At 39.4% G+C, this 14,176-nt stretch overlaps 1 protein-coding gene across 4 annotated transcripts in view; it reads right to left on the bottom strand.

Moving 5' to 3' along the window:
- Positions 1-396: 396 nt before the first annotated feature.
- Positions 397-14,176, bottom strand: part of APP (amyloid beta precursor protein) — a 208,467-nt gene continuing 194,687 nt past the window's right edge. For all 4 annotated transcript variants that reach the window (XM_036378886.2, XM_036378877.2, XM_036378904.2 and 1 more), the window contains 3 exons: positions 6,948-7,048; positions 3,257-3,403; positions 397-1,638 (listed from right to left, as the gene is read on the bottom strand). In XM_036378886.2, coding sequence (XP_036234779.1) covers positions 1,537-1,638; positions 3,257-3,403; positions 6,948-7,048 — 350 coding nt within the window. In that variant the 3' untranslated portion in view covers positions 397-1,536. The remainder of the gene's footprint in view (positions 1,639-3,256; positions 3,404-6,947; positions 7,049-14,176) is intronic.

The following is a 14,176-nucleotide window of genomic DNA, read 5'->3' as shown; positions in this document are numbered from 1 at the left end:
GGTCAGGAGCTGAAGGAAGCTCTCAGGCAATGGAGAGAACGTGGCTGGGCTGGGGGTTATGTATCCCAGCTCACCAATGGCTTTGCCTTCTTCCTGCAGAAAAAAAATTCCTGGTGCTGCTGTTCAACCCTCCTGGGCACTTGCTGTGAGGCAGCAGAACCAAGCTGGGTGCAGTCTGGGAGGCTCCTCCTCGCCTTCACCAGCATATAGCACATTGCAAGGCACAGATCTTGCCAGAAAGCCAGCAGAGGTGTGGGGAGCAGAGGGAAGAACTTGCTGGTAAGTCATGCCAGGGGATGGCCAGGAAAGTGGGAGGTGGGTTAGGCATCCATATCATGCTCCTCTGCATGAGCAAGGGTGGCTGGTTGGCACAGAAACGCACTACCACAACAGGGCTCCTCCAGGAATGTATTTATTTACATTAAAACACTGTTATACAAACTGAAAGTAAAAGAAAAGGAAAAAAGGAAAAGACATCTCAGAGGGTAGCTGTGCCAAAGATGGCACTTCCCACTTCCTGCCCTGTCTCACTGCTGCCTTCCTTCTGCTCCACTCCTACTGTCAGTGCCACAATCTCTGTAGGATCCCAGCTCTCTCTCAGGGTGAACACCCTCATTTTCTGTTTAAATGGCTTTCAGAACTCTTGTTTTCTGCCTCCAAAGAAAACTCTTGCCCACACATTCTTTTCTTAATTTATTTATGTAACACAGTGTAGAAAGCTATCAATTCAATAAGCAATGGCTCTGTACAATCATCCTGCAGAGGACCCCTGTTAACTTTTGGCCAGCAGGCACTTCGTCCCCCAGAAGTGCTCACAATTAACAGGGACTCTTTTTAATAATTTTTTTAAGATCAAAAAGATACATGGAAAAGAAAATAAAGTTTACCTTTCAATGCCTAAAGTGTGCACATAAAACAGGCACAACAAAACAAATGTGTATTCTCATGATTTCTACATCACTAATACAGCAGGAGCAACAATTCGTACAATAAAATGCAGTTGCAGAGAAAAAGAATTTCAATAACTCGTCTGAAATACTTTTAAAAAATGTTGGTTTACTTTAAAATGCATAGTGATCAGAAAAAAATGCTCAGCAAAGAGAAGCAGCTAAACCCCACAGACACAGAAAGCATCCCCCATCAATTCTTAAAGCATGTTTCAACTAGGACCTAATTTTTGTCACAAATCACAAGAATAATATACAACTGGCTAAGGAGCTACATGATAAATAATTGGGAAAGAGAATCTATCCATGCACTAGGTAAATACAGCTAACCTCTTTACAGTACACAAAAAACATTCATTAATAATGTAGTGTAAAGACTGAAATGTAAAGAGAAAGAGAGAGAAAATACATTACCGATTTTATTAATTCAAGTTCAGGCATCTACTTGTGTTACAGCACAGCTGTCAAAAGGCGAGAATGAGTAAATAATAAAGCAGAGTGTTTTTCTTTCTTTCCACATTATAACTGAACACCAATGGGCAGTGAAGCAATTATTCTTCCATTCAACTCATGAGGCTGCTATGATGTCCTAGTTCTGCATCTGTTCAAAGAACTTGTATGTGGGATTTTCGTAGCCATTTTGCTGCATCTTGGAAAGGTGGCGCTCCTCTGGTGTCACTGCAGCATCGACCTGTCAGGAGAGGGGACAACTGGGGTCACATTCCTGCTTCATTCACAGCATACCCTGTGTCTTAATTTTCCTATTAAGTTGTAGTTTGTTGTTGTTGGTTTTTTTTTAATTTATACATACTAGTAAGGAACTGTTATTCCTACCCTCATATCTTTGCCTGAGAGCTCCTTAACTTCAAAATTACAGTAATTCAGAGGGAGGGGGTTTACATCTTCCTTTCTGCCTTCCTTAGCAGACACCTGTCTTTCAAACCAAGACATCCTGCAATAATGGCATGTCTACATTCAGTGTCTGATCTGGGGCTAGGCCTAACAAGGTTCCTGTTTTTTCCATTATTACTAAATTCACCCGAAGGAGAGTCTCTGGTGGCACAACTGTTGGCAGCAGATATCCAGATATCCACCAGCTTGGTGGATTAATACTAAAACCTGCTTCAATTTTCTACAAAATGTAGATAGCTGAAAGCTATCACACCAAAAGCTAAAGCTGAGATTCCTGTTTGCTATTTTCTGCCTCTTGGTCCAAAATTCTGCACAGGTTGCTATCTGTGCAAATCACCCCACACTGTGGGTGATCTCCTGACCAAGTCTCTTTGGAGAGTTTCAAACCACATGGATAACCACAGTGTGGACACAAGGATGCACAAGCATAGGCTTAAGACAAAGGTTTACACAAATAATTCTTAAGACCCTTTGTAATCCCAGACAGTGGAATAAATCATGTGTGTCTCCAGCAAGAACAAAGCAAGGTTCATTTGACTCAAGATTAAACCAACATAAACTATGGACTTGATCAAGACTTCAATTTCAATTGTAAAATTTCAACTCTAAAAGGCAAAAATAAACAAGTGTCTCAATTGCTTACTAATACAAGTACTGTCTGCAAACCTGACACTTGTACAGCAAACTAAACAAGAAGAAAAAGAGTTACATGAACCTCTTCCAGTTCTCATAATGAAGTCTTTCTACTTACAGAGATCTTATCGTAAAGCCAAGAAATAGATAAAATATTTTAAATTACTGTAAATTGACCACAAACCTCCTTGGCAGACTGAGAAGAGACAGATTTTCATCTTGAAAATCTTATATAAGAGTCTTACATACTATTTGTTTCTCAAAATGATGAGTTTCAGATTAGCCATAAATCCAAAACTGTTTGTGGCAACAAAAAATCTTGTTTAGAGAACAGAGAACAACAAAATTCTTCTCTAGGGAAAATCCTTGCAGTGCATAGCACAAGCTATGGGAGGGCCAGTCTAAACATTACAGCTAAATAAAAAAATTGGTGTATGATTTCCCAACAGTAAAACCAGATGTTTCCTCCTGCACAGTATCTTCTCATTGGCTACTGTCAAATTTCTTATAAAATGAACTTTCACATTATCAAGTGATTGGTCTGAAATAGTTGCAGAAGAAAGTTTTGTGGTTTTACACCCACTTTAACATGGTTTACATTGTGCTTGCATTTACTAAATAAAGCAAATTGATTCCACACTGCTGGATGTAACAATGCCAACATAGCTAAAACCACAATTTCTTCCCTCATAAATTAATATTTATGCAGGGTGTTGACTGTGTTGCACAGGTGACACCAGTTGTGCTTGGAAGTCTTTTCTTACCTCCACAACCCCATGATGAATAGATGTGTACTGCTTCTTCTTCAGCATCACCAAAGTAATGACAATCACTGTTGCTATGACAACACCTCCCACCATTAGTCCAATGACAGCACCTTTATTTGAGCCCACATCTTCAGCAAAGAACACCTACAAAAGAAATATAAAGGAAGATAGCTACTAAAAAGCTCACTGAACATTTGACTAACCTGCCAAGCTGCCACAGCAGTATAAAGGCTGTTGAAGCATCAGTAATTAAATGGCACTGCTTCTCTTGGGAATTACTCAAACCTGGATTGCTGTGCCACAAAGCTCTGGAAGCTGGAGAGGAGGAATCTGGGACATGTATGGCCTGTGGTGCAGCAGTGCTGTGCTCAAAGGGGGACTCAGCTCCATGTTCAGCTTCACACAGGTCTTAGACAGTAGCTCCCTTTTTCCCTTGAGTAAGCAAGTCAAGCTGATTGCACGAGTGATAAGCTTGAGTGGAGCAACCCAGGAGTACACACATTTCTTTATTTTCAGAATGGTAATCATGAGTGGGGTCATACATTTACATCTGTGTGGCCTGTTTGGACTATGAAGCATTTTTTCTATGAAAGAGTAGTGAAGGACCTGTGAACTAAGTGAAACCTGCACACACCCAGCTGGGAGAAAATCCTCACACCAAAGGAGATGAGCCAACAAAAGCTATCACTGATTTAAGTGACCACAAAGGAGTGCTTCAAGATCTTGCAGGGTAAAGAGAATAAGCTGTATCTGCAGGATGTACTTCTGTGAGACCTAGGAGGTTATAGCTCTGTGAAAACCAGAGAAAATTCACTTGAATTTTATGCACTGATAAGGCAAAACAGAGGAAAGCAAGATGCTTTACTGTGCATATTTTATAAGCAGGAGCAGGTACGAAGAATGGGTGATTGCCTTCATTGCCTTGTTCCATATTCAAAGGATACATAGGATTATTTCACATATGAGCATACATTACAATTCTTTTGTCTGCAGACCAATAGCCGGCTATTTTAATTACTATAATTATATTAATATTATTGTTGTTGTTGGTGGTGTTATTATTATTATTTTAAACCAAAATGGGCAAAAATAATTGGAGAATAAATTACATTCACAGAATTGTATGACTACCTCATGCTGAAAGAATAAATACTTTGACAAGTATTTAACAAAAATGTAGAGGGAAGCAAGAAACCAGCTGAGAATTATACTGAGCTGTGTAACATTTGCACTCTTTAATAAACACAACCTTTGTCAGAAAGGTATTAAAGCATGCAGCATAAATATTTATATTGTTCCTAGTCACAAGCAAGAAATGTGTTATAACAAAGTTAAAAATTTACTAGAAAGTACAAACAATGGATAGTGTTGGCATAAACCAGTGCAAAGTAGTAATTTCTTCCATGAGTTTTACCTGCCTAGGACTGAAATTCTGTTACTGTACTATTTCAGGAGCACTGAAATGACCCAGCTAATATACATCTGCAAGAGAGGAAGGCCTTAAGCACTTCAAGCCATGAAAATCAACTTAATGTACAGTTCAAACATGGACCTCCATAAAGGAGAAAATAAATGCAATTTCAACCCAATTCAGAGGTCTGCATGTAAAATACAATGTGCAGCTGAATTCAAAGCAGTATCTTTAGGAGACTGTTTCAGGAAATTCTGCCATGGCATAGAATGGATGCACAGATCAAAGTGTTTTCTGCTCCCTGCTTTTGAATGAATGCTAAATGTAGAGGGGCATTGGGCAGGACATGGTGTGTGGCAGGGAAGCAAGGCCTTGTCAGTCCAGCATCAGTCCAGTGTTTGCTCAGCAATACCAGAATCCCTGCTCAGCCTCAATTGAAAAGATAACCTAGAAGACAGCTCACTAATTTTTAAATAGTGCTTGTAAAGTATGTAAGAAGTATGGCAAAAAACACTGTGAAAAGCTAAAAAGGTCCCATTTTAAGCATGACAGAGATTACCATGTGCAGGGACTGCAATGCCCTCCCCATCAGCCACCATGGTATGGGGAGTTCCCAGCACCTAATTCCCTGAGATGGTATCAAACCACTTCCACACTAAAGGCTGCTGCTGAAAACTATGACAGCCAGTAACTACTGTGTCTAGCCCATGTTCCTGCAAATTCCTTCCCTTCTGCACCCTGCACAGGTTTGCTCCATTGGCATGTTTAACCCATCTGAGCTAAGCACGTCAGACTTTCCCAAATTAGTGCTAATGCATTTTGGATTAACTCATCAAATTGGTAATTCTCAGTTCTTGGCATCAAAGGGATGGCAGAATATCCTTTCACACAGTGACTGTCTAGTTCAAATGCAAATTTGAGTCCCGTGTTAATTTTGGTTTTCAGAACTACTTAGCTTTAAAAATATATTAAGGAAAAAAAGCTTTCAACTTTAATATCAGGATATTGAAAGCCATGGAACTGAAACCTCATCACATAATATACCCTTACAAAGAAGAAACAGAACAGGATTATAGTCAACATTGCTGTCTGGGTTCTTCATTGCTTATTAAGCGACCAAAAAAAGCTTTTAGAAGATGTTTTTCTTACCTACAGTGGTTTTGGTTGTCATTTTTATGCTCATAAGAAGCACAGGTCAAATGGGGAACAATATTTTGCTCCTACCTGCCTTTCCCCTGTTAATAATAATTTCATACACCTTAAAGAACAAAACACACAGATATAGCCAAACACAAACTAAAATTAAGGCCATTGGGGAATCTCCTTTCATCCCAAGCAGCCATTCTTGTGAAAGGATATGCTCCATGCATACACCACTGCCATCTGTTTTGATGGGAATGGACTATATTCCTGAAATGGTGTCATTTTATTTCTTGCTGCACCATGCTATGCGTCTCAAACTCTTTTTCTTTTCTTTAAACTCAGCATTTTCCATCCTCTGTATCCCTTGTATAATACAGAGAGACTATGAGACAGATGGACTGTGGGACAAGTATTTTCCATATAAGCACATCCAGTGGCATGGCAGTGTGTCACTGTCATATTTTCTGGAAAAATCCCTTCACCAGGATTTCTTCACCTGGGAAACTGAGAAGCCTCAGGGAAAAATGACAGCAATGATTATCTGATTGCTTCTCCTGTGTTTTGCTGCTTTGGAATGTGGTTGGAGATTGTTTATCCAACAGGTGGCTGTTTGATTGGTTTCATGTGAATTGTTTTCACTTAATGACCAACCACTGTCAGGTTGTGTTGGACTCTGAGGAGTCAGTCACAAGTTTTTAATTAGTATCTTGTTAAGCCTTCTGTCTGTATCCTTTCTCTAGTTAGTATAGCTTTAGTATAGTATTCTTTAATATAATATAATATAATAACATAAAATAATAAATTAGCCTTCTAAGAACATGGAGACAGATTCATCAATTCCTCCTTCATCCTGGGGACCCCAAAAATACCACAGTAGTGCAAGGACAGGAGCTGTCAGAATTTCCTCTCATGTGAGGCTCAATGACTTTCCATCCTCTCTGCTGACATTGTTCCAGGCTTACTCTCATTGAACAGAGAACCAGAAAAATCATAATCTTTTCACATGCTAACTTTTTGTTGGTACTTTCAGTGTCCACATCACTCAAGCAAAACATGGCCATAAGTGACTCACTAGTTCAGGATTGAATCAGCATCTCAAAATGCATGCATGGAAAGCACTGCTCGGTCACTCACCAGCTTTTGATGATGAACTTCATATCCTGAGTCATGCCGGAACTCCGCATCCATCTTCACCTCAGATATCTCTTCTGTCTTAACATTGGTCAACCCAGAACCTGCATTGCACCACAAAGACAATTCATTAAATTCAGGATTCAGATTCAGGAAGGTTCTGCTTAACCCCATTGCTGGAGAGCAGAAGGCAGCAGTGCCATTCACACGGAGGAGGTGTGATGCAACGTGAAAAGGAACTGGGAGGAAAGTGAGGTACATCTGGTGTTTCAGTCCCACTGAGGTGACACAGAATGAGGTAGTAAAGTTTCTCCTATGTTAAATGATCCTCAGTCCTCAGCAGCTATATCAGTACAGGCATTCAAGGCTTCCAGCATGGAACACTGCATGAACAAAGCTGTGAGGGACCAACAGAGGCCTCCTGAATTGGCTCACAGGCTGCACACAGATCTGCTCTCACAGCCTCTTTAGCAATGTCACGAAAATTTGTTGTTTAGGCCAAAATCCCCCTCCCTCAGCTCAGGCTGCTGTGAGGAAAAAATAAAATACTCATGGTGTGAATAAGAGACCTCCAGATATCTTATTTTCTTGCTTCCTGCGAGTCTGTACCTTTTCCACAAACATGCACAAGTTACTAAAATGTTTGTGGCGTTTACAGAGTTTTCAGATTTCATAGTGCTCAGAATTAATGACTCTTCTTGTCTTCAAAGATGATAACTGTCTCTCTGTTAGAAACATACAGAAAAGCAAGTGACTACAGCTAGCAATATGTATAATTGTACAGTTTACAGTCCTGTTCTCTTACAGGTGAGAAGGGGAGATGCTGCACTCATCTAGCTGGAAAGAAGGCCAAAATTTCCTCCTGGAAAATAGCCTTAGGAGAATGAGTGGTGAATCCTGTATATGTCTGTGAATCCTGAAGAGCTGGCTCTGGCTTAGAGAGACCGTATGGATATTCATGGAGCTGATTGTTTTCCTTCTCAGTTCCATGTACTTGACATTTGTAATTTTTGGAGGTAAAACACTGCAGAAGAATGGTGTTTATGAGATGTAATTTCCTCCCTTTACTGAATATAGTAAGAACAAACTACTTCATATTCCTTGTTTGTGTTTATATCAGCATTTTCTCACTCCAAGGCTAAATTCTTAGAATCTTGCACTGAACTTAATTTTTGTTCAGAGGAAGAACCTCTTTTAAAATTCTCAACACTACTGACTGCTCCTGTGCTCCACTGTCTCGCTGGACTCTCAATAATAATTCCTTAAGAATTCCATGTGCCAATGAGCTCCACAGCCTAAAACAGCACTCAATCCAATAATTATTTTTTATTGCCTTCAAATGTGCAATTTCTTTTTTCATTAAGTGGTGGTTTATTTTTGAATTATGAACCAGGAAGAACAGACCATCCTTCTCTGGACTGTACAGATTACCAACTCTTTATTTTCATAGGAAAACATGCAAAGGAAAGAACAAGAATCATCCTCAGGCTGTAAAGAATTTATGGTTATTTTTTTGAAGAGTCTGACTGCCTCATAAATTTTACCTTACTTTTTTTTTTAAGGAATCAAGCACTTCAACCCCTCAAATCTATTAAGTTCCTGATTTTTGATGCTACACAACAGTACACAAATATATTATGACATTTATGGGAGACATTTTTAAATGTAAGAATTGTAAACTACCTAAGGAATTGCAGTCTGAAAACAATGATATTCTGTCAAAGAAATGCAGGAGGAAGTGGAGCTGCAAGAAATAAAGCTCATGTGGTACCTGAAAACAAGTTTAACTTTCTATCCTTGAAGTAGCTGTGGCTAGTTTTCCAAATTAAGAGCACAATTTACTCGCTTTTGTGCATCATCTGAAAGTACCCCCTACACCTGCACCAATGGGAAATGAGGAAAAGTATGTTGGAGACTGAAATGTTATGGTTTATGGCTTAAATATTTTTACAAAGGACTACTGCCTATCTTAGCAAAACCGTCTAACAAAAACTGCACCAAAGACTCCTGACTGAGGCCCTGTGCTGTAAATTGCTTTGAGGTAAGATAAAGTGACACTGTTCTCAGGTCTGGGAAGAATTTGGGAAGAATACTTTTACAGGAGGATTAAGCCCAGCACCTTCAGGGTGGAGGCTATAGCGCCAGGCTTATCTGCTGCCAGGCTTGTGCAGACCCCTCCATCAAAGGGACGAAGAGGAGAGGTTTCCTGTGTATGGGGAAAAATCCTCTGCTTAGAGGCAGTGAACACCCATCCTCCACTGGGCAGACTGGCCCAGCTGCAGGGCCTCTCACCCCTGGAAAGCCACATCTACGGGACATTCACATGGGGCACAGCTGAGGGGGTGTCATGGCCCATCCAAGGCCCTCCCCAAAGGGGTCCCCAGACCCTGCACCAGAGCACTGCACATGATCCTGCATGATGCAACAGATCCACAGTCTTACAAGTGTCAAACTGGCCCCCCTCAGGGAGGTACCTGTGTGCTCCCACCTGCCCAAAAGTGTACTCATCTATTGGATTCTATACTTTTTGGCAGGGGACCCTCACCAGCAAGAAGACCAAATGGAGATAAACAAGGAGACATCATTGGTGGTCTGCTTCTACTTAATCTGTCTCTGTCATTCTCCCTGTCCTCCCTCCCCCTACCCCCCATTTCTATTTCTTTCTCTCTTTTCTCTTTCTTTCTCTTTGCCTCTCTTACTATTAAATGAAAGGTATAATTTTTTTTTGTATCAACATCTAACTCCTTTTGGTTTTAATTGCATTTTGGGGATTATTGAAACATCCAGGTTTGTTCCACTTAATTCAGAGAGTTAGTTCTCTTTGCTCCTCTATGATTAGAGCAGATTGCAACAAAGGAGAACAAGGAAGCAAGGAAGCTCGACCTGTCAACCCCTCGTGCCTTTTTGGTTTTAGGATTAAAAGGGAAGGGGGGAAATTACAGTAGTGGAGTACCAGTGCAGTAGCTGGGGGGAAAGGGCTTTCCCAGGACTTTTTACCGTCCTTGGCTGCAGAGATGAAGAGGTGGCTGCTCCCAGCTGCTCACCGCTGTCCATGGCCACACTCGCTGCCCTTGCAGATACCCTGGCAAAAGCACCACATGGAGATTCCACCAAGGCAAAGGCCTGAGGAACTGTACAACTTGACTGCTACAGCTGGCAAATCCACTGAAGCCATAAATATTGATTAGAACATATCCACACACACAAAGATAAATCAGTGAAGAATCTGCTTGTCTTTTGTTGAGGGAAGTCCTACCTCCCAAACTCATAGAAGTCACTGGAAGAGTTAGGGATCACATGGGAAACAGGGATTCTGCTTAGAGTGAATCTGGATTTACAAAAAGATTTTGAGAAGGTCCCTGATCAAAGCTCCGGCACAAGCTAAGAACCAAGGATTAGAAGGGAAAGTCCTACATTACTTTCCATAACTAAGAAAAAGGAAATGAAGTGCAAATACACATCTGTTTTTCACAATGGAGGAATATTACCAGTGGGTCCCAAAAGAATCCATGCTGTGCTGTTTGCAAAGTGATCTGGATAGGAGAGTGAATAGTGACATGACAAAGTTAACTGACAAAAAATTCAAGAAAAAAAGAGGATAGTTAAAGTAAAACCAGGTGCAAAGAACTGCAGAAGGATCTTACATATTCCAAGAGCACAATAAAAGGGAAATTATATTTTGTGTTGATATAATGCAAAGTGGTGCTTGTGGGGCTACACAGCCCTAATTACACATATAAAGACTCTAATTTAGCTCTGTTCTACCTGGGACAGAGACCTTGCAGTCACAGTGGGTAACTCTATGGCACTTGGTTCAGTAGCAGTCAAAAAGGCAAAGAGAAAGGTAGGAGCAATGATGAGAAAATAGAAAACATTGTTACACCACTTGATGCATCCTCATTTTGAATCTGGCTATTTGCTCTGGTCACCTCACCTCACCCAAAGGCAGAAGAACTACAAAAGATATAATGCAGGGAGACACAGATGATCACAGGTATGGAATGGCTTTTGTACCTGAAGGACTGAAATCGTGAGTCTTCACACTAGAAGAGGCAAATGAGGTGAAACACAACAGAGTGTGTGAGTGTGAATGACAAGGGGAAAGTCTACAGGAAATGGTCATTCATTCATTACTTCTCCTAAGAAATACAGGACACTAACACGGCTATGATACAGCAGATGGAAAAGTAACACAAGAAAGTGTGTGCACATATATATATATATATATATAAAATTCAGTACAATGCAAAATTGGACTGTGGAACTCACCAGCACAAATCACGACGATGTTCAAAATACAAATGAACAAATGCAAAGAAGAAAGGTTCCTTCAGGGTTATTAAACACAATGGTGAAAATACAGTTTTCAGTCCTGGAACCTATCAAATACTAGCTGCCAAATGCTCAATAGATGTGCTGGCATATAAGGCAGAGGTGAAATCTGTACATATTCTGTTTGTACCACTGCTAGAGGTAAGGTAATGGACATGAGCACTTCTGCTTTTGACAATTCCAATCAAACAGCAGGATGGGAGCCATGCTTTCAGCATATAGCAGGTTAAACAATGGGTTTTTGCCTTGGGATTAGGCAGAAATCTTTTTGTTTGAGCCCAGTGACCAAGACCCCACAAAAATGCCATGGAATCTGAACACAAAGTAGGACCTGATATTAGGAAGTTAATGATGCTAAGACTTACTGAAACTTATTTTTGGCAACTTGCACCAGAAAAAAGTTAGAAACAGAGAATTTTTTTTTTTTTTTTTAGCTGTTGCACTAACAAACCCGATAGCAACTTTTTCCTTCCTTCTACCTCCCTTAGAAGTGAGGAAAAAGACTTCAACTAGTGTAAATTTCTCATCTTCTGCAAATAACTTATATAGTAAGGAGAAGTATGACATTGCACTGGAATCAATTAAATACCTGGTATGAGATAAAAATACACCTAGGGTTACACACACCTTTCCCCAATGTTATAGAATTGAGACTTTCTGTTGAAGAGATTCTCTCTACTACCAGTTCATTCACTTTACTGTCCTAGTGACCACACATTTAGACTTGCAGGCTAAAATCAAAGATATACTGTTCAAAGGTAGTAACTGCAGCAGGAAAAACTACAGGGTCTTTCTAAAACTTTGATCAGAGATGAGATGCAAACAGACAAGGGATTCCTAATACCTCTTCACCCTTGCACCGAAGACAAGCACACAAAGAACAGTTCTCTCTCTGACAAGAACTTTAATCCTGACCTCGGACAAAATAATGTTTTTTCCATTACCAATTCTAAAACACACAAGCCAAACATAAAAGCCAATATACAAGATGAAAAGTGAGAGCAACAGCCTCATTGCAAATTCACAAATTATGATAATTGCTACCAGTTTTCTTTTGAATTATATACCATCTTTAGGGAGCTGCAATCCTAATCACTTCAATTTAAAAATGCTTCAATTCAGCTGAAAAATACATTAACTCACAGCTCCTTAGAAAAACTGACAAAACTCTTTTGTTATAAAAACCATGGGCTTTTTATTGATATTGCTTTTAATTAACAATATTAACTGCTTTTATATATACATGTGTACACATGCATGTGTGCACACATACATTTCCAAACATCAAAAAATGGAGAGTATGAAACTCCAATTTTTCCTTGCCCTAATGGGAAAAAAAAAATCATATGGAGTGAAAAACTACTCATATGAAATAAAAACCAAGTAGCTGCTTTGAAGAACACTCTTCACTAACACTGATGAGCTCCTGTGTTTGTGTAAATATATTTCTGCTTTCAGAAGACTAAAAAAAGAGGTTACAGTGAATCCCACCAAGGATATAATTAGATGCACATCATCTACCTAATTGCTTGCAATTACTTTGTCTACTGGTTACATAAACAGCTAGAAAGGTTTTGTGATATTGTTCTGCACAGATAGAAGAGTGTTAGCTGTGCCTGAGGTTACATCCAGAGTTAAAAATTAAATCTCCAAGTGAAGCACTGTTGAAACAACTAGACCTGGGTGTTCTCTACACAGAGAAAATCAAAGTAGCAGTTTGAGTGACTACAGTACTGACTGCATTCAGAAAAACAACATTCAGCTCCATGTCCATGAACTGTGCTTCAGTCATGGCAAGAACAAGAAGAGAGTTGTTGAATCAAAGCCTGTTACACATGTGGCAAACAGCTTTATCTGGGTTAATCTTCATCAAAGATAAAAAGGGTGGAAGGGAAGGAATGCAGTCTTTGAACAAACCCCTGGAGTAGAGAGCTGCCTGTTGTAATTAGAAGTTCAACTATTGCTTCCATATGACTCTGTCTGTAAACTAATTTTGATGAGTTTTCATTTTGTAAACTCATAAAAATGAAAATGAAGACTATATACCCTTTTTTGTAAGGTTAACTCAAGCATCTTTGAGGGATATGCACTTTTAAGACTGCACAGAGATAAAACTTTCTGGTCTCTCCTAAGATGTCAGTGAACTGCTGGTTTACTTTTACTTCATGGATGATTATGGGGATCTCAAATTGAAAAAATCAGAAAATAAGTGCAATAAAAGTGTTATCTTTTTTACAAAAGAATCTTAATGGAATGAAGTATAAAATAATTATTTCTCAGAATACATGTGTGTAGAAATGAATAATTAAAACAAGTAAAATCTGGTTTGATAATCTTTCTGGCATGTCAATCCAGATGCTGTGCCTATGTACCTGTAATTGCATTCAGTTAGCAACGATGTCATAAAACAAACCAAAACAATCTAATGGAAAAAAATTATTATTTTTATTTTGTTTAAAGCAACTGTATTGAACTAACATCACAAAGACAGGAAAAAAAATGTTGGCAGTTTCTGACAAGAAAATCATAAATAACTGAGCTGCTCTATGCCCTCACCTCATACAGACCACAGCAGATGTGCCAATGATTCTGCAGAACAGCCATTAGGCTTACAGAGCCTCTGCATGAGGGAAAAAAACCCTCAGTTATTATGTAATGTAATGAAGATAAGCATGTCAGGATTTATTAGCAGAAGGGCCAAAGACACAGAAGCAGCTTTATGTGCAACGTTTCCCCGAAATAATTCAATGTTTGCAAAAATGATCCACTGACAAAGAGCTGGAATAACACAAAAACTACCAAGTCCAAACTATACTACATGGAACAAAGTAACATACTTAATAGCAAAAATCCTTGCATTGTGAACTATGGGCATCCTGTAAGTGATGTATTTACAGCTG

This window comes from Molothrus ater, chromosome 2 (assembly GCF_012460135.2).
Source record: "Molothrus ater isolate BHLD 08-10-18 breed brown headed cowbird chromosome 2, BPBGC_Mater_1.1, whole genome shotgun sequence".
NCBI classification, from domain to species: Eukaryota; Metazoa; Chordata; class Aves; order Passeriformes; family Icteridae; genus Molothrus; species Molothrus ater.
Note: the sequence above shows the minus strand (reverse complement) of the source record. Positions and strands in the feature narration are given on the sequence as shown.